The sequence below is a fragment of the Jaculus jaculus genome, chromosome 1, assembly GCF_020740685.1.
Source record: "Jaculus jaculus isolate mJacJac1 chromosome 1, mJacJac1.mat.Y.cur, whole genome shotgun sequence".
Taxonomy (NCBI): domain Eukaryota; kingdom Metazoa; phylum Chordata; class Mammalia; order Rodentia; family Dipodidae; genus Jaculus; species Jaculus jaculus.
In genome coordinates this window covers 229,430,207-229,449,615 of record NC_059102.1, presented here as the reverse complement: position 1 = coordinate 229,449,615, position 19,409 = coordinate 229,430,207, and the positions used below count along the sequence as shown (strand labels likewise).

General features: G+C 47.8%; 2 protein-coding genes across 2 annotated transcripts in view; one reads left to right on the top strand and one right to left on the bottom strand.

Annotated features, from left to right (window-relative positions):
* Positions 1-1,175: 1,175 nt before the first annotated feature.
* Positions 1,176-8,628, bottom strand: LOC123458489 (ER membrane protein complex subunit 4-like). The gene is made up of 2 exons (XM_045142541.1): positions 8,584-8,628; positions 1,176-1,977 (listed from the first exon to the last, which is right to left on the bottom strand). The coding sequence occupies exons 1-2, from the start codon at positions 8,626-8,628 to the stop codon at positions 1,471-1,473; spliced, it is 552 nt and encodes a 183-aa protein (XP_044998476.1). The 3' UTR covers positions 1,176-1,470.
* Positions 8,629-9,353: 725 nt separating this feature from the next.
* Positions 9,354-19,409, top strand: part of LOC123453761 (sulfotransferase 2B1-like) — a 31,811-nt gene continuing 21,755 nt past the window's right edge. Inside the window, exons 1-2 of the mRNA XM_045131748.1 lie at positions 9,354-9,469; positions 9,966-10,120. Of these exons, the coding sequence (XP_044987683.1) occupies positions 9,450-9,469; positions 9,966-10,120 (175 nt within the window). The 5' untranslated portion in view covers positions 9,354-9,449. The remainder of the gene's footprint in view (positions 9,470-9,965; positions 10,121-19,409) is intronic.

Sequence of the window (19,409 nt, the reverse complement as noted above, 5' to 3'; positions counted from 1 at the left end):
ATGCCAACTGTAAGGTTTGGGAGTGATCAAGACCAGGCAAACCACGCTGAGACAAAGCTGTAAGCTGTTAGTGGGGGTGGGGGGAGCGTGGACAAGAGCTGGCAGGGCTGGCTCAAGATAGAGGAGCACAGCCAACCAGAGTTTCCAGTACTGGGCTTTTCAGTTGGGGGAAGGTGAGGAAGATACAAGTTGAATTAAAAAGGTTTCTTTAGGGAAGATCTAAGATAGCCAGGGTGTGACACCAGAACAGTGACAATGCAACTTAAAAGATAAGGCTGGCAGGAAACCATGTCCTGGGGTCATTGTTAGGCAAGGAAGGGATGATGCTGGGTGGTTTCTTGAGGAATATGGATAATCCACTTCCTTATGTTGTTGCCATCCTGCTGCCCTTGGGACTCCATTTTGGGAGCCTATCCCAAATTAATATTTCAGCCTTTTATTAATGATAAGAGATGAAGGTTAATTTTTTTCATGCTGACTGTAGGGCAATGAGTTCTTATGGGAGAGTATGGATAATTGGTCAATGGGTCTCCCTTCAGGGCAGGTGATGAGTTATTAATTAAATGTTAATGTTTAGTAATATATAACAAATATATTTATTATAATAATTAATATGATATGTTAATTTAATGTTATTTATATAATATCATTTATTATAATTATAGAATATAATAACATTAACTAAATATTAATGGTTTAGTTAAAAGGTAGACAAATAGAGGAATTCAGCTAACTTGTTTGGGTGCTCTAAATTCAGTCTTTCATAACACTATTCTGACCAGATTAACATCAATAAGTTCAAGTTTTAAATTTACTGCCTGAATACCATAGTCACCTGCTACCAGCCAGGGCCTTCCTTTGTTAGTCTGATGTAAGTCCTAGGCTAATAGTCATTTTTTATCTCAAGAAGTCTGTAATCTGATAAAGTACTTTGTCTTTAACCTTCCATTTTAGCTTACTCATATCTTTAGCTACATATTTTTACCTTATAATCTACATAACAATCTTTTTCATCAAATAATGAACATCCTATATTTGAAGGTTTTTCTCCAGTTTATCTTCTTCAGTCAGTTCACCTCATAACTACCAAGAAAAGCTTTCATTGTCCTCACCATAACATTTTTAATATGACCATTTCAGTTTTTTTTTTTCCTCAAAAGGTCTTTTTTTTTTTTTTAACGTAGTGTCATGGTTTTATTTGTTGTTTTGCTCTGTATTGGAAACATAAATAAAGTTTTCTACATTATTTTCAGTCAGGAGTTCTGGTCTAGTTTCTTTGTAGTAATATCCACATTGTCCTCTAGAATCTGTTTCCTCACCATGAAGAAAAGTGAGCTTTTTGGTTCTTTTCAGTGTAAGTGATTATGTTAAAAGTGAGTATACTTAAGAGACACTGGGTAAGCTTAAACAGGATGTAAATGAAGCCCATATCCTTGGGTAGTAGGTACTTCTTTCACTTCTTTCTTGGATTCACAAAAGTAATCCTCCTCCACTGAACTCCATTCTCTCAGGTGGCTCAATGAAGGCTAGCCTATCTGACGCACGTGTCAGCAACAGCCCCGTGGACTGACACTTGTAAACAGCCGATGCCAACCCCATCAGGTTTCCAATGAGATCGGCCAAACCCTGAAGATACTTCTGGCTTGAACTCTCCAGCATCTTGAAAGTGGCTGAAATGGCCATTGGTGCCTGGATGGGTCTCCAGGCCGTCATACACACCATCATAGTAGGGAAGATGGAAATGGTATTGCCTGCCATGTACATGATGAAGAGGTTCATGGGAATCTGCTTGAGGGGACCCAAGGCAATATCCCAGCAGCGCTTCTCCACCAGGATCCGGTCAGTCTCTTGCACACTGGTATCAGGCACTTGTTTGTCCAAGTATCCGACTGGATACAGTGAGTCTCCCTGTCCACTGCGGCCCCTGCTGCCTCCTCCGGGCCCGCTCAGCTCAATGGCCCACCAGGCCGCCCTGGGCTGTCATGACCACAGCCTCCGCTAAAGCTGCCGAGGTCCTGACACTGCCCGCACCTGCCACAGGCCCGGCCGCCTTCAGGTCCTCGAAAGGTCTTTTGAAATAACTTAAAAAAAATTTTTTTTTTTGTTTTATTTTTACTTATTTGAGAACGACAGAGAGAGAGAGAGAGAGAGAGAGGCAGATAGAGAGAGAGAATGGGCGAGCCAGGAACTCCAGCCACTGCAAACCGAACTCCAGATGCGTGCGCCCCTTTGTGCATCTGGCTAATGTGGGTCCTGGAGAATCGAGCCTCGAACTGGGGTCCTCAGGCTTCACAGGCAAGCGCTTAACTGCTAAGCCATCTCTCCAGCCCTGAAATAACTTTTTAATAAAGGAGTAGGCCTTTTTTGCGTTATACTATTTATCCAGAACAAACATAGAGACTTTATCATTTATTGATTTTGGAACTTTTTTTATAACTTTCCTGAAACACATTTTTTTTAAAAAAATATGAAAGTAGATTTGAACATTATTAGAAATTTTCTTATAAACTTAGTATCAAGCACTTCTAAATTTAAACATAATTCTTGAGAATGTTTTTCTCTTAGTGGTCCCACAGAAGCATACAGAGATAAAGTAAACTTAAAAACAGTTGCAAATTTCTTATAGGAAGTCCCTGTTGTAGTCAGGTTTGCATTGCTGGTAGAAATCACCCAACCAAGAGCAGCTTGTGGGGAAAAGAGGTTTATTTTGGCTTACAGGCTCGAGGGGAAGCTCCACGATGGCAGGGGAAAACGATGGCATGAGCAGAAGGTGGACATCACCCCACATAAGGTGGACCATAGCAATAGCAGAGTGTGCCAAACACTGGCATGGGGAAACTGGCTACAACACCCATAAGCCCGCCCCCAACAATACACTCCCTCCAGGAGAAGTTAATTCCCAAGTCACCATCGGCTGGGAACCTAGCATTCAGAACAGCTAAGTTTATGGGGGACACCTGACTCAAGCCACCACAGTCCCCTACTTTTGTCCTTGCTATGAAGAGCTGTCCCAGCCACAACAGTTTTTACCAGGCTCTAGCATCCTGCCCCTGGGGACACAGGAGGACAGCAGAACCTCCTTTTTTATTTATTTATTTTTTAATTTCAGAGATAGTTTTGGACTTCCCTCAGGGCTACAAGGCATCTTTCTGATCCTGCCATTTGCAACTCCTTAAGAGTAGGAGAATATCATATATATATATTTTTTTTTTGGTCTATGATCTTAATTACTTTCAGTGTTCCTTTTGAGGTACACTCAACAGTAAAAGGTGGTCATGCCATCTAGTACAGCGAGCTTGGTGGAGAACATCGCCCACAGTGAAAAATGGCAGTGCAGAAATCATTCTGCAGTCTTAGGGCTATGAGCCACATACATTCTCTCACACACATTCATTTCAAGTACACTTTTCATATAGACTCCAAACATTTCCCCTTCACACATTTATTCATTCATTTATTTATTCAAAAACTATGCATTCCCATTTAAAATTTATATTCTATTTACAACTCTGGAGATCAAAATCAAACCTTGTTACCAGGCAGGGTGTCAGGAGAGGCTGAGGGAGCTGGAGGAGCCGAAGGAACTGTTGGGGGTGAGGTCCTCTATGGCGTCAGGGTCAAAAGTAGAGGGTGAGGATGAATATGGGGGAGGGGTTGAGTGAGAGTGTATTCCTGAGACCTTGGCTAGAAGGACCTGGTGAGAAGAGCAGGTAGAAAGCTGTGCACGCAGAGTGGAAGATGTCTAAATATGGGGTATTTCTCTAAATATGGGGTATTTCAGACCATCTGTCTGTACATTGGCAGAAGTTTTTTAAATCAGTGAGAATTTGGAAATTAAAAGTACCATTCTCAGGCCATTTGGACCCATTGTCCAGCTTATATTGGGGCCAGGCAGAGTTGCAGAGAAAAATCAGATGATGAGGTTTGATGTCATCCAGGAGTTGTAAAGGCTTTAAGTTCTTAAGGAGACAGGGAAAGAGCAAAACAAGGGTGAGAGAAAGGAACCAGGGCTCAAGCTGGGTTTACACAGAACACCAATATGACCCCCTGGCCCGTTAGAGTAGATGGGGCCTGCACCTCCCACGTGGGCAGAGGCCGTACAGGTCACAACTGTCGGCTTTTTAGCCTGTTAGTGGGCAAGGTGCGCATCTATGCTCCCAATAGTGAAAGCGGCTGGCAGTGAAAGATGACACCTCAGGAGGGAGAGGGAGAGTGTCCTGAGATGGTGCCACTGAACCAAAAGTCTCCCCTTAGGATACAGAAGACCAGAGAGCACGAGACCCGAGGTGTCGAGAGTGCATCTTTCTCAAGACCTGGGGTTGGGGCCCAAAAGTAGCCAAGGGGTGTATCCTGGCATGCCAGCACAGCTTCCATAAGCAGGGATTAAACCCAAGAGCAGGCCAACCCAAGAAGGACACTTACCAAGAAGGAGGAAGAAGACGAGGAAGGGAAGAGGAGCGAGGCCAAATTGTGGTGGGTGTGAAAGCTGATGCCAGGCAGAGATGGTCTGAGCGTTCAGTGGGTCAATGGCAGCTTGGTGGTCTGGTCAGGGGAAAGGAGGTCTGGCCGCCCAAGGGGTCAACCGGAAGCCTCCTATCTGAGTCAGAGAACCAGATGTAAGGTTTGGGAGTGATCAAGATCACGCAAACCACTCTGAGGCAAAGATGAAAGCTTTTATTCAGGAAAAACACCAGCTGCCAGGGCTGGTTCACAAGAGAGGAGCACAGCCAACCTGACTTTCCAGATACTGGGATTTATAGGGCCTTTCAGTTGGAGGGAAGGTGAGGAAAGGAAAAGTTGAATCAAAAAAGTTTCTTAAGGGGAGATCTAAGATAACCAGGGTGTGACACCAGAACAGTGCCTTAAGAGATAAGGGGCAGGAAACCGTGACCTGAGGGCAATGTTAGGCAAAGGGATAATGGCTGGATGGCTTCTACAGGAATGTGGATGAGCCACTTCCTTACGTCTGTTGCCATCCTGCTGTCCTTGGTGACTCCATTTTGGAAGCCTGTCCTGACCTAACACCAACAAACACAGAAGTGTCTCATTTTCTATGATGCTTTTTACAATGAACTATATCCTGGAAATGATGGTGATGATGATGTTGATGATTATTATTATTTTGGTTTTTCAAGGGAGGATTATGCTCTAGCCCAGGATGACCTGGAAATCACTAAGATGTCTCAAGCTGGCCTCAAACTCATAGCGATCCTCCTACCTCCGCCTCTGGAGTGCTGGGCTTAAAGGCATGTGCCACCACTATGCCAAGCTCCTGGAGATTTCTACACAACAGGACATAAAATCTTCCTCAGTTTTAAAAGTGGTCACAGAAAGTACTTGTTTCCTGTGCCATCATGCTGCAGGTGGACCCTGGGGTCCCCTCTGCGGTGGTTGAACAGGTGGGTAGGTGAGTTACTACCCATACAAACCTATAAAGCAGTGAGAGTGAGAGAATAGGAAAGAGAATGAGCATGTCAAGGCTTCTTGCCACTGCAAACAAACTTCAGACACCTGAATCACTTTGTGCATCTGGCTTTACATGGGTGCTAGGGAATTGAACCCAGGTCAGGCTTTGCAAGCAAGTGCCTTTAACCATGGGGCCATCGCTTCAGCAGTTTTATTGTTTGTTTGTTTTTTGTTTCTTGCTCATCAATTTTTCTTTCCTGGGTGTCACAGCCAGCCACTGAGAGGGACACAACTTTAATAGCCCTAGCCAACATGCTAAGGGAATGTGGCTAGGAAAGGAGGGCATGGGTGCCACAGTTATTACAGAACATTCTAGAAAGAAAGCCTTGTGGGCTGTGTGTAAATCCTGCTGAGGCCCATGATACATGTTATCTCATGCAGTGGGTCAATTTCAGTGTGAAGTGACCCTGCTTCTCCTAGGAAGTTAGGGACAAGAGTTCACAGAGAAAACCAGAAGGCGCTACTCCATCTCAGCAGGAATAGAGCTCATGTCTGATCCGGATTCATGCACAACAGCTGCAGTTCCCCCTGCTGCCCACAGTCCAGCCCACTACCTGGGTGGGCTGGCCTTCACCACCTTAGATGGGCTAGGCTTTGGAGTCTGCACTTTGAATTTACAAAGCAATCCAGTCTTTCCCTTACATACCCGAATCTGATGAAAGAATCCATTTTCAGTTGACTATAAACTGTTTCCAGCTCTCTGCCCTGTGATCTCTGCCTGGCTACGTGAAAGCCTGGCTTCCCCCAGCCTGGCTGGGTTGCAGGGAGAGCAGAGCACTGTTTCCCGGCCTGCATAGATTTCCACTTACCTCTGCTTTATGCTCTGGCATGATTTCTCACTTTAATTACACGTATGACTTTCCTCTGATCTCTGGGTCTACCACGCGTGTATTTCCTTTATGCTTTAGACCTACCACGTGGGTATTTCCTCTAAACTAAGGGTCTACTACCTATGCAATTTCTCTAAACTCGGGCTAACTATGGGTATAACTCTCTTTATTCAATGCATTCTAACACTGGGGAAAGAAAAGTAAAAGGGAGGCTCTGCACTCATACCTCCTAAATGCTAACCTCCTATACCCTGACACTGGGGTTAGGGTCTCAACATAAGAACTTTGAGGGCACACGATCATTCAGACCATAATAGATGTTATGTCAAATTACATTTTATTTTTTTATTTTTATTAGCATTTTCCATGATTATAAAAAAATATCCCATGGTAATTCCCTCCCTCCCCCCCATTTAAAATTTATTATTTATTTATTTATGAGAGAGAATCGGGGGGAAGAGACAGAGAATGGACACGCTAGGGCCTCCAGCCACTACATAACTCCAGACACATGCACCACCATATGCAGCTTATGTGGGTTCCGGAGAATAGAACCTGGGTCCTTAAGCTTTGCAGACAAGCACCTTAACATCTTAGCCATCTCTCCAGGCCCCTTAAATTATATATATATATATATATATATATATATATATATATATATATATATATATACATCTTTTTTATTTGTTTGTTTTTGTTTTTTGAGGTAGGGTCTCAGGGTGGCCTTGAAGTCATGGCGATCCTCTTACCTCTACCTCCGATTAAAGGTGTGCACCACCACGCCCGGCTTTAAATTACATTTTTCGGTAATAGGTCTCATGTAGCCAAGGCTGGCTTTGAACACTGTATGTAGCCAATGATGTGATACCTGAGATTCTGATCTTTCTGCCTGTCTTCCCCTGCCCCGCAATGATGGAATTACAAGCTTTAGCCACTATGCTCAGTGTATTCAAGTGCTTGGGACCCAATACAGGAAGTCCTGCATGATAGATAATCCCACTGCCAGCTAACCTACATACCCAATCCTTTCCATGAATGGACATCTCAACAAAGCTATTAGAACACTAGAAACAGCCCTGACATATCAGCCTATTAACAGGTGGATGGGTGAACCCATTGCATCATATCCATACAATGCAACACAACACAACAGCTTAAAGGTACTAACTGCTCACATATGCTATAAATTATATCATAAACATGAAGAAAGAATGAAGCCAGACCAAACAGAATGCTTGTGAGGCAGTTTAGGAGCAACAACCCCTCCCAGCACCTCCCTCCCTGCAAAATGAGCCCTTAGGGGAGAGTGTAGGTGATTCCACTTTACCAAACAACAGATGTCAGAAGGGCCTGGCCTTGTCTTATCTCTTCTCCCCTGGAGGAGTACTCCTTCCCTTGGAAAGATAATCACACCAGTCCTGGAAGATTAAGATTCCAGGGAAGATTGCCCTTTCTCCAGAAAATCTGACCCCAGACAGCTGATGTCAGGACTGAACTAGGCAGCTCAGTTTCCCCATCACGGGCCTTCATAAAAGACCCCATTCTAGACTTCTAGGAGGGCTTTCCCAATTCTCCAGGAACCCTCTCTTGCCTTCATCTTTGACAAGAACTGTGTATTCATTACTTCTCTTGAGTTCTCCCTCTCCTAAGCTATTTCTTTTGTATAAGAGCTCCCTAACCTGAACTGTAATAAAAACCATTCTAAATCTTAACCCTGTAATATGTGAAGTTCATTCAGAGAATGCGTAAGTCAAGAGCCCAGAGACCACTGACTCAGTGGCAGGTCTGTGTGACCATGACCTTTTGGTATTTTGACTCCTGAGGTATTGCCCAATCAATAGACAAGAGAGGCTGTGATCCTCTCAAAGACACTCTGACGGTCTAAAAATTTCCATATCCTGGGTGTATGAGTCCATTAATGTGGCATTCAAGTGCAAATAAAATAACGGATGGAAATAGACCTGCCTAAAGTTATCTGGAGCAGGGAGGGGGTGTTGCATTAAAGGACCAAGGGAACTTTTGGGGAAGACTGAACTGTGTTATACTGTAGTCATCCTCCTAGTGATTTACATGGTGTGTGAACACAGGACATCAAACAAGTGGGACCCTTTGAGAGTGTGGCTGCAGTCACTCAGGGAAGATGACTGTGGGCTGAAAATTGCCTCAGGAAAATCTAAAAAGAGGTGCCAGGAGCTGGGGCTGTAACTGAAGAGAAGTCAAGAACAAATGGCTGCCAGGGTCTGCATGCGTTTCACAGATCTGTGTGAGTAGTGACCCCCCTACCCACCTGCACAACCACTGCAGAGGGGACCCCAGAGTCCATCCGCAGCATGATGGCACAGGAAAAAAATTTTCTGTGACCACTTTTAAAACTGAGGAAGATTATATGCCCTGTTGTATAGAAATCTCTAGGAGCTTGGCATAGTGGTGGCGCACGCCTTTAATCCCAGCACTCCAGGGGCAGAGGTAGGAGGATCAGTGTGAGTTCCAGGCCAGCCTGAGACATCATAGTGATTTCCAGGTCACCCTGGGCTACAGCACGATCCTACCATGAAATACAAAAACAATAATAATCATTAACATCACCATATTCACCAGGATATTGTTCACTGTAAAAGCATCATAGGAAATGAGACACTTCGGTGTTTGCAGACATTTGCCTAACGGAAGTGTGATGGCAGGGACGTGAATGTGGCGCTGGCAGCTGGGGAGGAACGAGATGGAAAAGCCTGCCTGCGTATACTTTGCAATAACACTCAGATTTCTGTGAACGCTCTTCACCACTTCCCACAAATGTTTTGGAAATTATATAAACAGCTTGGCTCTGGGGAAGCCAGGAACAGAGAGGAGGGGGCGGCACTGCCCCCAAGTGGCCAGTGCCTTCTGCCACACGGGCAGCGTTTCTAGAACAGGAAAGCCATGTCATAGCCAGTCACTGCTGAACTGAATCTTGGCCTGCTCAGAAGCGGCCTGGGCACTGCCCAGTTACTGCTCCCTGCCTGGGCTCCCTTCTCAGGCCCTCCCCTTTGTGGGCGGGCTTCCTGCACTCCTCTGCCCCAGGGCACTGCTATTACAGGGTGGAGCCTCCTTGGAACTGTCCAAGTAAGGGTGAGCTAAGTTTTCCAGAGCGGGGGTGCCTGTGGTGGAGAAGGCATGCAGGAAAGGAACGCGGGGTGAGTAGGGGATCAGCGGGGACCCGGAAGTGGGGCTGACAGCGGGGGCTGCAGGACCCTGCTCACGCTGCAGATGGCTGAAGGTGATGGGAGGTGAGGCCGCGTCCCTGGGTTCTCTACATGCCACTGCTTAGGGGTCCTCTAGTCCATCCTGCAGGGATGTTCACAGCAGGCACCACCTGGCTCACGCTGGCAAGTAGGGCAGAATTCTGCCAAGCAGTAAGGCCACAACATGTGGGTGTGGCAGGTACCAGTGCCTGCTGCTGGGAGATCAGGGCCAAGGCACACAGTGTCATTTCCTCTGAGGGCTTTGGAGTCTTGCCTGGCCCAGGTGACAGGCAAGCCTGATCAAGGTTGGGAACTCCTGCTGGACACTTGAAGACAATGCCAGCAGCCAGCAGGTGTAGACCTGTGTCCACATTTAAATGATGAAATTGAAATTGCTGGCCAGCAGGTGTAAGTAACAGATCCCCTCACACCACCCCGCCAGCGCCAGCGCCAGCGCCAGCATGAACGAGCGAATGAACTCCGTGGAGGTCTTCGACGGTATCCGCTTCCCAGGGTTCATGCACAGCCAGGAGTCCCTACGGGCAGCCTGTGGCTTCCAGTTCAAGGACACAGACATCCTCCTGGTGACGTTCCCCAAGTCAGGTGAGGCTCTGGGCCGAGGCAGGGAGCCTGGGCAGTGTAGACACCGCTGTCACCATCTGCAGACAGGGTTCAGGGAACTAGTCTTTGGGGCACGGGATTCAGCCTGCGCCCTCCTCTTTCATCTGTGAACCTGTGAACCTTTGAATCAAAGCGTGGCCTCTGTGGCATGAGTCTGCAGAGCCCTTCACAGTCATCCTGGCAACTCGCTTTCCACCACCCGGTGTCCACAGGAGATTTAAAGTGTTCTCACACTGTGTGGCAGCAGCACTGCCCCCCACCTTCACCAGGCTCCCCTGAGCACCCCATGGTCTCTCTTGACCTAGGTGGTTGTGTCTCGGAGTGTGCGCGGAGTGTCAGCAGGACGCTGCGGATGGCATGCCTGCGTGCTCCCAATATGGCTCGTGGCGAGGTGCTGATGGGTGTGTGGCTTTCGGAGAGAGGCCCTGGCTCCCTTGCCAAGCTGAGGTGAATGGTGTCTGTCTTCTTTCCCTCAGCAATTGTGGTGGGTTGAGCCACTCACTAAGTGCACGGGACCGTTTCCTTACTCTCAGTGTGGGCAGGACAGCTGAAAGGACCCTTTGTGTCTTGTCCCTCCTGTCCAGCTTGAATCCATTAAACCCAGGGATACATAGTGGGGGGGTCCCAACAAGGGGCGGTCCATGGCAGGTCTCCTAAGAGGAAGGTGGAGGTTGGAGCTTGCCTTGGCCTCCCAGTGACAGTCTGGCCCCAGCTGGAGCAGGTCTTACCTAATGTGGCTAAGACACCAGGGCCAGCAGACAGGAGCAGCTGGGAGGGAGGCTGGCCTGGCACCCCCCTTCCCATGGCCCAGGGGCTCCATGAGCTCCAGTGAGGCACAGCAGTGATGCAGGGAGGGGCCTCTCCCCCTTCTAGACCCTAACCTGCTTCCCCTCCCTCCAGCCCACATTCCTGCCACGCCCCTTCTCACTCAGCCTGACTCCGCCTTTGGAGTCCCCCACACCCACCCAGGGGCCTGGCCTGTGGGCGGTGCTTCCTGCCAAGAAGCAGGCAGTGGGTGGGCTGGGCATCCTCAGGCTGTGGAGGCAGGCAGCCCTTCCTCCATCCTGCTGCAGGGCTGCGGGTCTGGGGCCTCAGTCAGTTCTCCAGGTGCTCTTGTACAAAGGGGACCTTCCCTCTGAAGCTGTGTGAGCAGACGCAGGCAGCGCAGGGCCTGGCCTCCACCTGACAGAACACTCTCAGACTGGTGTCGCCAGACCCTGAGCGAGCCTTTCTGAGAATGTGCAGAGGGGACTGAAAACAGGACCAGCCAAGCAACAGTGGGAAACCTAGGGGTTGTGAGCTGGTGGCTTGATAAAAGATGGAGGCAGGGACAGGGTGGAGTGGGTCAGACTAGCTCTGCAGAGCCCCTTCTGGCTTGAGTTTTCCTTCATTGTTGACAAGAGCCCCTAGTCCACACCATGGTTCTGTGAGACTTAAAGGAGGTCAGAGCCTCCCTCTTCCTCCCTGGATGGCAGAGAAGCTGAGGAAGGGCACAGTGCCCTCTGTTCCTACATCTAACTCAGGACCCCAGAATTTGACATCTCTGAGAGAAAAGTGTGGTTGCTTCTGGTGACTGGACACCCCACACAGCTCTCCAGAACTTTCTGTCTTGTGGTCATGGCCAAGACCCTTTCAGTGTCTGAAGAAGAGAGCGCCAGCCGAGGGCAAAGTGGAGTGCACTAGGCAACTAATGTGGGCTAAGCCCTTGGTTCCATTCTCAGCAAGCCTGGTACAGATGTTCTGAAAATACCAACACCAAGGCTATAATGTTCCAGTACAGTATTCAGAAAGTGGTAGTTGCTTTTTAAGAACTATGGTCCTGGAGCCAGTTGAGATGGTGAACGCCTTTAATCCCAGCTGTGAGTAGGCGGAGGAAGGAGAGCTGCTGTGAGTTCATGGCCTACCTAGGAATATAGAGCGAGTGCCATGTCAGCCTGGGCTTGAGTGAGACCCTAACTTAAAACTTAAAATAAAAAGGAAGAAAGGTCTATGGTCCCCACTCTGGGGAGCTCATTCCCCTGACCCTCTGTGTGCACAGGAAGCCACCTGGAGCTGTGATGTTCCCCTGTCGCAGCACTCTGCCTCATGGAACTCCAGCTGACCACCCTCCTGGCCCCAGGTGGCCATCACGCCCAGGGATAGCTTCTGCCTCTCAGAGGTAACGGGTTCCTCCTTTCTGCCTCAGCTCTTCACCTCAGACCTGCCTGGCAGAGCCTCTGTAGAGTCCCTCATGCCAAGAAAGCTCAGCCCTCCATGGGGCATGTGTTCATTTCAGACTAGGGCCCTCTGTGTCTCTGGGCAGGAAGGATGTGGGCAAGGTTGGGCGTGGAGAGTCCAACCAACCAGAACTCTTCTGTGTGGGGGCTCCCAGATCAGTTCTGCTCTCTGCTTCCCCTGGGATGCCCACTCCCTGCCTTGGGGTCTCATTGTACCAAATATTGCTATTGCGTCAGAAGATTCTTGGCAGAAGATTCTTGGCCACCCTTCTTCCCTCTCTCCCTGTCTCCACCCACTGAACAATGGCCCCAGAGGCTCCTAGCTAATCCTCATGGCATGTGACCACAGGTGGCAGAAGGGACTTTGCAGTGCTGATTGAGTTAAGGACCTTGAGATGGAGATCATCCTGGATTACAGAGATCAGTTTCCTGGAGGGGTAGAGCCAGGCAGGAGGCTCAGAGGCAGGGAAGGAGATGTGGTAAGGGGCAGAGGCAGGAGCCAGAGTAGGAGATGAGAATGTGCTGGGATGCTGCTCTGGAATGTGGAGGAAGCAGTCAGGAAGGAATGTGGTGACTCCCAGAAATGGGAAGAGACAAGGAATGGGTCTTCCTTGAACCTCTGCAGCGCCAGCCTGCTGATGCTGTTTCCAGAACGACTGTACGCAGTGTTGTTGGCCACTAGGTTGGTGGTCATGCATATCAGGGTGCTTGAGGGTGCCTAAATCTTTGTCCAACTTTGTGGGGCAAGGCACAAACCCCATCCTGGCTATGTGACACCCAGCATAATGCAGGTGCCAGCCACTCACAGCCTGGAGTGGATGGACGTGTGCGGAGGCCCAGGAGTCAACACACCAATTCCCAAGGACCAGACTGCAGAGGGCCCCAGGCATTCCTGTGCCTTCTCTTGGGGAATCCACTCCTATGTGTTACCTCACAAATAACGATGTAGCTGCCCTTTGTGACCCTCCACCCTGAGTCCCCAAAGCTCTTTGTGCCTGCAGAATATGAAAATGCACCTAGCCCTAACGAGCGCTCTCTTGTTCCTAGTCTGGGGCACAACCTTGCCAGTTTTGGAGCACTGCCTGTCCTTTTTTCCTACTCATGAATCAACACACGACGACTAAAATGTGCCCGAAAGACATTTAAGGAAGACGGAAAGCCCCAGCCTCCCTAGAAGCCACTCCTACCCAGTGTCATGTGTGTGATTCCAGAACCTTTTTGGGAGGCCCATATGTACATTTCTCCTCTCCTTTTGACATAGGGAGTTCAGGTCATGTTACACACACAGTGGTCCCCTGTTACCTGCTGTTGCAGTTACTCGTGGTCACTAAAATTATTAAAGGAAAACTTCCAGAAATAAGTAATTCTTCTTGAGTCAGGACAATCTCCTACTCCATCCAAACTGGGATGTAATTTGCCTAGAATACCTCCACTGCATACAGTCCCCTCCCATTTTCACTTAGTAATGTTCCCAGTTATCAGATCCACAATCCTGTGCTGAGTACTGGTTTTTAAGTTGTTGTTGTCTTACTAATCAGTCATAATACTCAAGAGAAGAATATTGACCCTGGAAACCCAGACTTTGCAAAGAGGAGCCAGGACGTGTTTCCTTCAATGCAAAGGGAATGTTCTCCACTTCTTAAGAAGAGGACAAAGTCATCTGAGGTTGCCATGATGTGTGGCAAAAACAAATCTATGCATGAAATCATGAAGAAAGAATGAGAAATTCAAGCTAGTTTTGCTGCTGTCACAGTGGGTTTTCAGTGCTTAGACAAGATGCAAGAGGGATTAAGTTATGCATGGAAGAAATGAAGAATGTGGTCTGTCAAAGGTGGGCCTGGCACTGCACATCTTTAATCTCAGTGCCTGGGAAGCTAAGGTAGGAGGATCACCATGCGTTCCAGGCCATCCTGGCCACAGTGAGTTACAGGTCAGCCTGTGCTAGAGTAAAACCCTGGCTCATGAAGACGGAATCAACAACAAACAAACAGTGTCGCCACAGAAAGCATTGGGCTTGTGGGAAAACTGTAGCCAGGTGTCCTAAGGGCTGAGGCACCCAGCTAATTACTGCAAGTGAGGGCGTAGAACCGTTCTCAAAACCTCTGTTAGAGTGTTACAGTTGTTCCATTGTGTTGATGTTGATGTTGTAACATTTTCTGCACGACAACCAGCTCTCATCACCTCTATTTCCTGGTAGAGGATGTTACAGTTGCCCTTTGTTGTTACTGTAACATCACTACCTTCCTGTTTGGTTTTTCCAAGTGGGATCTTGCCTTAGCCCAGGCTGAGCTGGAATACTATGTCTTAATACTATGTAGTCTCAGGCTGGCCTCCAACTCACAGTGATCCTCTGTCTCGGCGTCCTGAGTGCTAGGACTAAAGGTATGCACCTCCACCACCCGGCTTGTATTACTACTTGACACTTTGCAATGTAAACATCATCAGGAGGACACTGAAGTTATTTTCTCATCAAATTTTTTGTTTGTTTGTTTTTCGAGGTAGGGTCTTGCCCTAGCCCAGGCTGACCTGGAATTCGCTACGTAGTCTCAGGGTGGCCTCAAACTCATGACAAGTCTTCTACCTCTGCCTCCCGAGTGCTTGGATTAAAGGTGTGCGCCACCACACCTGGCTGTCATCAAACTTTGTCAACAGTCTTAGCACTCCTGGTGACTCTGCCCAGAACAATTGTAGGACAGTCATCCAGCAGGGACTCTATTTGTACTTTATTTTTAGCTTTTTCAAGGTGCAGTCTCACTCTAGCCCAGGTTGATCTGGAATTCACTCTGTAGTCCCAGGCTGGCCTCGAACTCATGGTGATCCTCCTACCTCTGCTTCCTGAGTGCTGTGATTAAAGATGTGCACCACTACACCCAGCTATTTTCCCCTCCCCCACACACACTTATTTCTAAGGAGAGAGAAAGTGAGGGAAAAAGAGAATGGGTGTATCAGGTGCTCTTGCCTCTGCAAATGAACTCCAAACCCATGCATCTGGGTTTACTTGGATACTGGGGAATTAAGCCCAGGTCAAGAAGCTTTGCAAGCAAGTGACCTAACTGAGATGGAAATTGTGTGAGGAACTTTGGAAGCTCCTGCCCTAAAGTTATGTCCTGTATTGCATGGACTTTTGTATTAGTCATGTTCTGAACTGCAGATTCTTTATTTATTTTTTTTTTTTCACAGCGACAGACATAGAGAGAAAGACAGATAGAGGGAGAGAGAGAGAAAGGGTGCGCCAGGGCTTCCAGCCTCTACAAACAAACTCCAGACGCGTGCGCCCCCTTGTGCATCTGGCTAATGTGGGACCTGGGAAAGCAAGCCTCGAACCAGGGTCCTTAGGCTTCACAGGCAAGCGCTTAACCGCTAAGCCATCTCTCCAGCCCTGAACTGCAGATTCTTTTGTACTGACACGGAAGTTTTTGCACTGTTTCAAGGCCATGATCTGCATTACAGCCCCTATTGTAAACTATCCTATGTTTCTTTTTATCTAGTTAACAAGTGTTTTCTGTTTCTATAAACCGTGCCTACCATACACTTAAGGTCACTGGCATTAGGCCTGGCCTCTGAGTTCTGAGAACTAACAATAATGAATAGCCCAAGATGAGGAATATAAACTCTAAGCCATCAGAGCTCGCTTTGGAAGAGATTCCCCTGTGCCCATGCTGGGGTGAAAATAGACTGATTCTCCACTCAGTCTCTGGTGCCGGTTCTGTGAGCCTTAGTTTCCTGCATCATAAGCACTGAGCAATCGCCCCAGCCCAGACTTTTCCAACCCATCGCCTGCACTGACCAGCTAGGAGTTGATAAGCATGTGACTCGGCTTTCCCTCATTGTGACAAACAGCTACAATAACCAGCTTATGAAGAGAAGAAGTCTCATTTTGGCTCACTTCTCTGGAGGTTCCAGTCCCTGACCCATTGTCCTCACTGCTTCGGCCCTGGCGCGGCACACCGTGGTGGAGAGTGCTTGGCAAATTGCTCAATCATGGCTGAGGAGCAGAAAGAGGAAGAGGACAGACCTGGGGTGTAGTTCAGCTGGGAGGGGCTGCTTAGCACACACAAAGCCCTGAGTTCTATCCCCAGCACTGCAGAACCCGGCAAAGTAGTGCATGCCTGTCATCCCAGCACTGGGGAGGAGCACGGGGGAGGAGCAGAAGTTCAGGGTCATCCTCAGCTACATAGTGAGTTTGAGGCCAGCCTGGGCTACATGAGACTATGTCTTCAGATAGAGCGAGAGAAAGAGAGTTAGCCTAGGGCATACCCCCCAATGACCTTGCATGAGGCTACCTCTTCAAGGTCCTCACCCCCAGGAATGCCACCCCCAGGGAGCAAACCTCTAACACGTGGGCCTTTTAGAGACATTTCAGATTCACATTACAGCTCTGCTAGTAAAGTACTTGTCTGTAAATTCGAGTGACGTCGATGCTGAGGAATAGTTCCTGTGTGCACATTTTTAAGGAATTGGCCATCTCTTTCTTCTTATAGCTTTGTGGGGTGTGAGGCGCGCTGCTAATGTTGCCCTTTATGAAACAGCTACTCTGTCGTCGCCGAGCGCTGTGCTTGACCAGAGCTCTGATCACACACACCTGTGTCTGTCGCTGGGCTTCCCTCACAAGCCCAGGGCTGTGCCCACCCGGGCACACTCCTGCGCTGAGGTCTGCTTGCATGTCCATGTGACTTCATCACTGGCTTGTCTAACTGTAGCAACCTGTGGGTATTTTTTGTTGGGATTGTGTTTGAATTACAAATTAATGTGGGAGAACGGGTCTATTTATTTTAAGTTATCCCAGGGACAAAGGAGTCTCGCCATCTGTCGAACCCACCCCACGTCTTCACTCAGAGGCAGACACACTCTTCCCATGTAGTTTGTTTTTTCAAATATTTTATTTTTATATATTTGTTTGCCAGAGGAGCAGAGAGAGAGAGAGAGAAAGAGAGAAAGAGAATGGGTGCACCAGGGTCTCCAGTTGCTGCAAACAAACTCCACATGCATGTGCCACCTTGTGTATCTGGCCTACATGGGTCCTGGAGAATTGAACCATGGTCCTTTGTCTTTACAGGCAAGCGCCTTAACCACTAAGCCATTTCTCCAACCCCTCCATGTGGTTTTTAAAATTTTTTTTTCAATTTTTTTAAAAATTTATTTATTTATTTGAGAGCAACAGACACAGAGAGAAAGATAGATAGAGGGAGAGAGAGAATGGGCGCGCCAGGGCTTCCAGCCTCTGCAAACGAAATCCAGACGCATGCGCCCCCATGTGCATCTTGCTAACGTGGGACCTGGGGAACCAAGCCTCGAACCGGGGTCCTTAGGCTTCACAGGCAAGCACTTAACCGCAAAGCCATCTCTCCAGCCCACATTTTTTCAAATTTTTATTAACAACTTCCATGATTATAAAAAACTATCCCATGGTAATACCCTCCATCCTCTACTTTCCCCTTTGAAACTCCATTCTCCATCATATCCCCTCCCCCTCTCAATCAGTCTCTCTTTTGTTTTGATGTCACGATCTTTTCCTCCTCTTATGATGGTTTTGTGTAGGTAGTGTCAGGCAATGAGAGGTCATGGATATCCAGGCCATTTTGTGTCTGGGGGGAGCACAATGTATGGAGTCCTACCCTTCCTTTGGCTCTTACATTCTTTCTACCACCTCTTCTGCATTAAACCCTGAGTCTTGGAAGGTGTGATAGAGATATTATAGTACTGAGCACTCTGGTCACTTCTTTCCAGCACCATGATACCTTCTGAGTCATCCCAAGGTCACTGCCATCTGAAAAGAGAAGGTTCTCTACCAAAAGTGAGGGTAGGGTATGAACATTAATAGAAGTGCTTACTGGGCAGTTTGATAAGCATAGTATACACATTTAGCCAGACAGCAGCAGACATCACACCTCTAGGGCTCATGACTACCCCTGATTTAAGTTTTCAGTATCAGGGATGTATTCCCACCCATGGAGTGGACCTGTAGTCCAATTAGAGGGCAGTTGGTTTCCACCATGACAGTTGTGCCACTATTGCACCTGTTGGCTCATTTGGCCTGGCTGGCCCAATATAAGGCTTGTAGTGTCCACTGTTGAGTATCTTCACTGGTGATTTCTCTCTATCCCATTGAACTGCATGCAGAATGGCTTCTTCCAGCTTTCTGTCAGCTGGTCTACATAGAGGAGGTTATCAGCTCAGTTCCAGCAGGATTTCTCAGTGGCCTTGCAGCCCAAGTGTTGCAGTCCTGGTTCGCACTGCTGGTAGAAATCACCCAACCAAGAGCAGCTTGTGGGAAAAAGAGGTTGATTTTGGCTTACAGGCTCGAGGGGAAGCTCCACGATGGCAGGGGAAAACGATGGCATGAGCAGAGGGTGGACATCACCCCCCGGCCAACATAGGACAGACCACAGCAACAGGAGGGTGTGCCAAACACTGGCAAGGGGAAACCTGCTATAAAGCCCATAAGTCAGCCCCCAACAATACACTCCCTCCAGGAGGCATTAATTCCCAAATATCCATCAGCTGGGGAGCTAGCATTCGCAACACCTAAGTTTATGGGGGACACCTGAATCAAACCACCAAACCAAGTATGTGGAGTCTTCAGCAATAGGGACTTACCATCTATTCCTGGTGGGAAACCAAGGGCCTTGGCAATGGCCTATAATGTTTTGGGGCACCAGGGACTTCCCTGGCCAACAACACACTGGAAGGTATCCCATCCCTGGCAATGAAAATTTTCTATCAACAATCTATGGCTCCTGAGTGTCCCATTGTCCAAAAAAGTAGCATTCCATATGCTTTATTTATATCTTCTTAGATTTTGATTAGCCCTTCTTCCACCTTTCCTTTACTCAATCTCTTCCCCTGACCTCACTTTGGGCCTTTTTCACCCCCATTAATATATCCCTGTATTTACATATACACAATAACATCCTACTGAGTACCCCCTCCCTTCCTTTCTCTTCCCTTTATATTTCTTTTCTAGTTTACTGGCCTTTGCTACTTAGTTTTCTTCCTATGTACACGGAAGTCCAATCATCTGTAGCTAGGATCCACATATGAGGAAGAACATGTGA

Coding starts and splice junctions, on each gene's coding strand:
- LOC123458489 (XM_045142541.1), bottom strand. CDS start 8,628: ATGCTGCGGATGGACTCTGGGGTCCCCTCTGCAGTGGTTGTGCAG. Junction 1,978..8,583: donor CCTCTGCAGTGGTTGTGCAG/GTGGGTAGGGGG, acceptor TGGTCATGACAG/CCCAGGGCGGCCTGGTGGGC.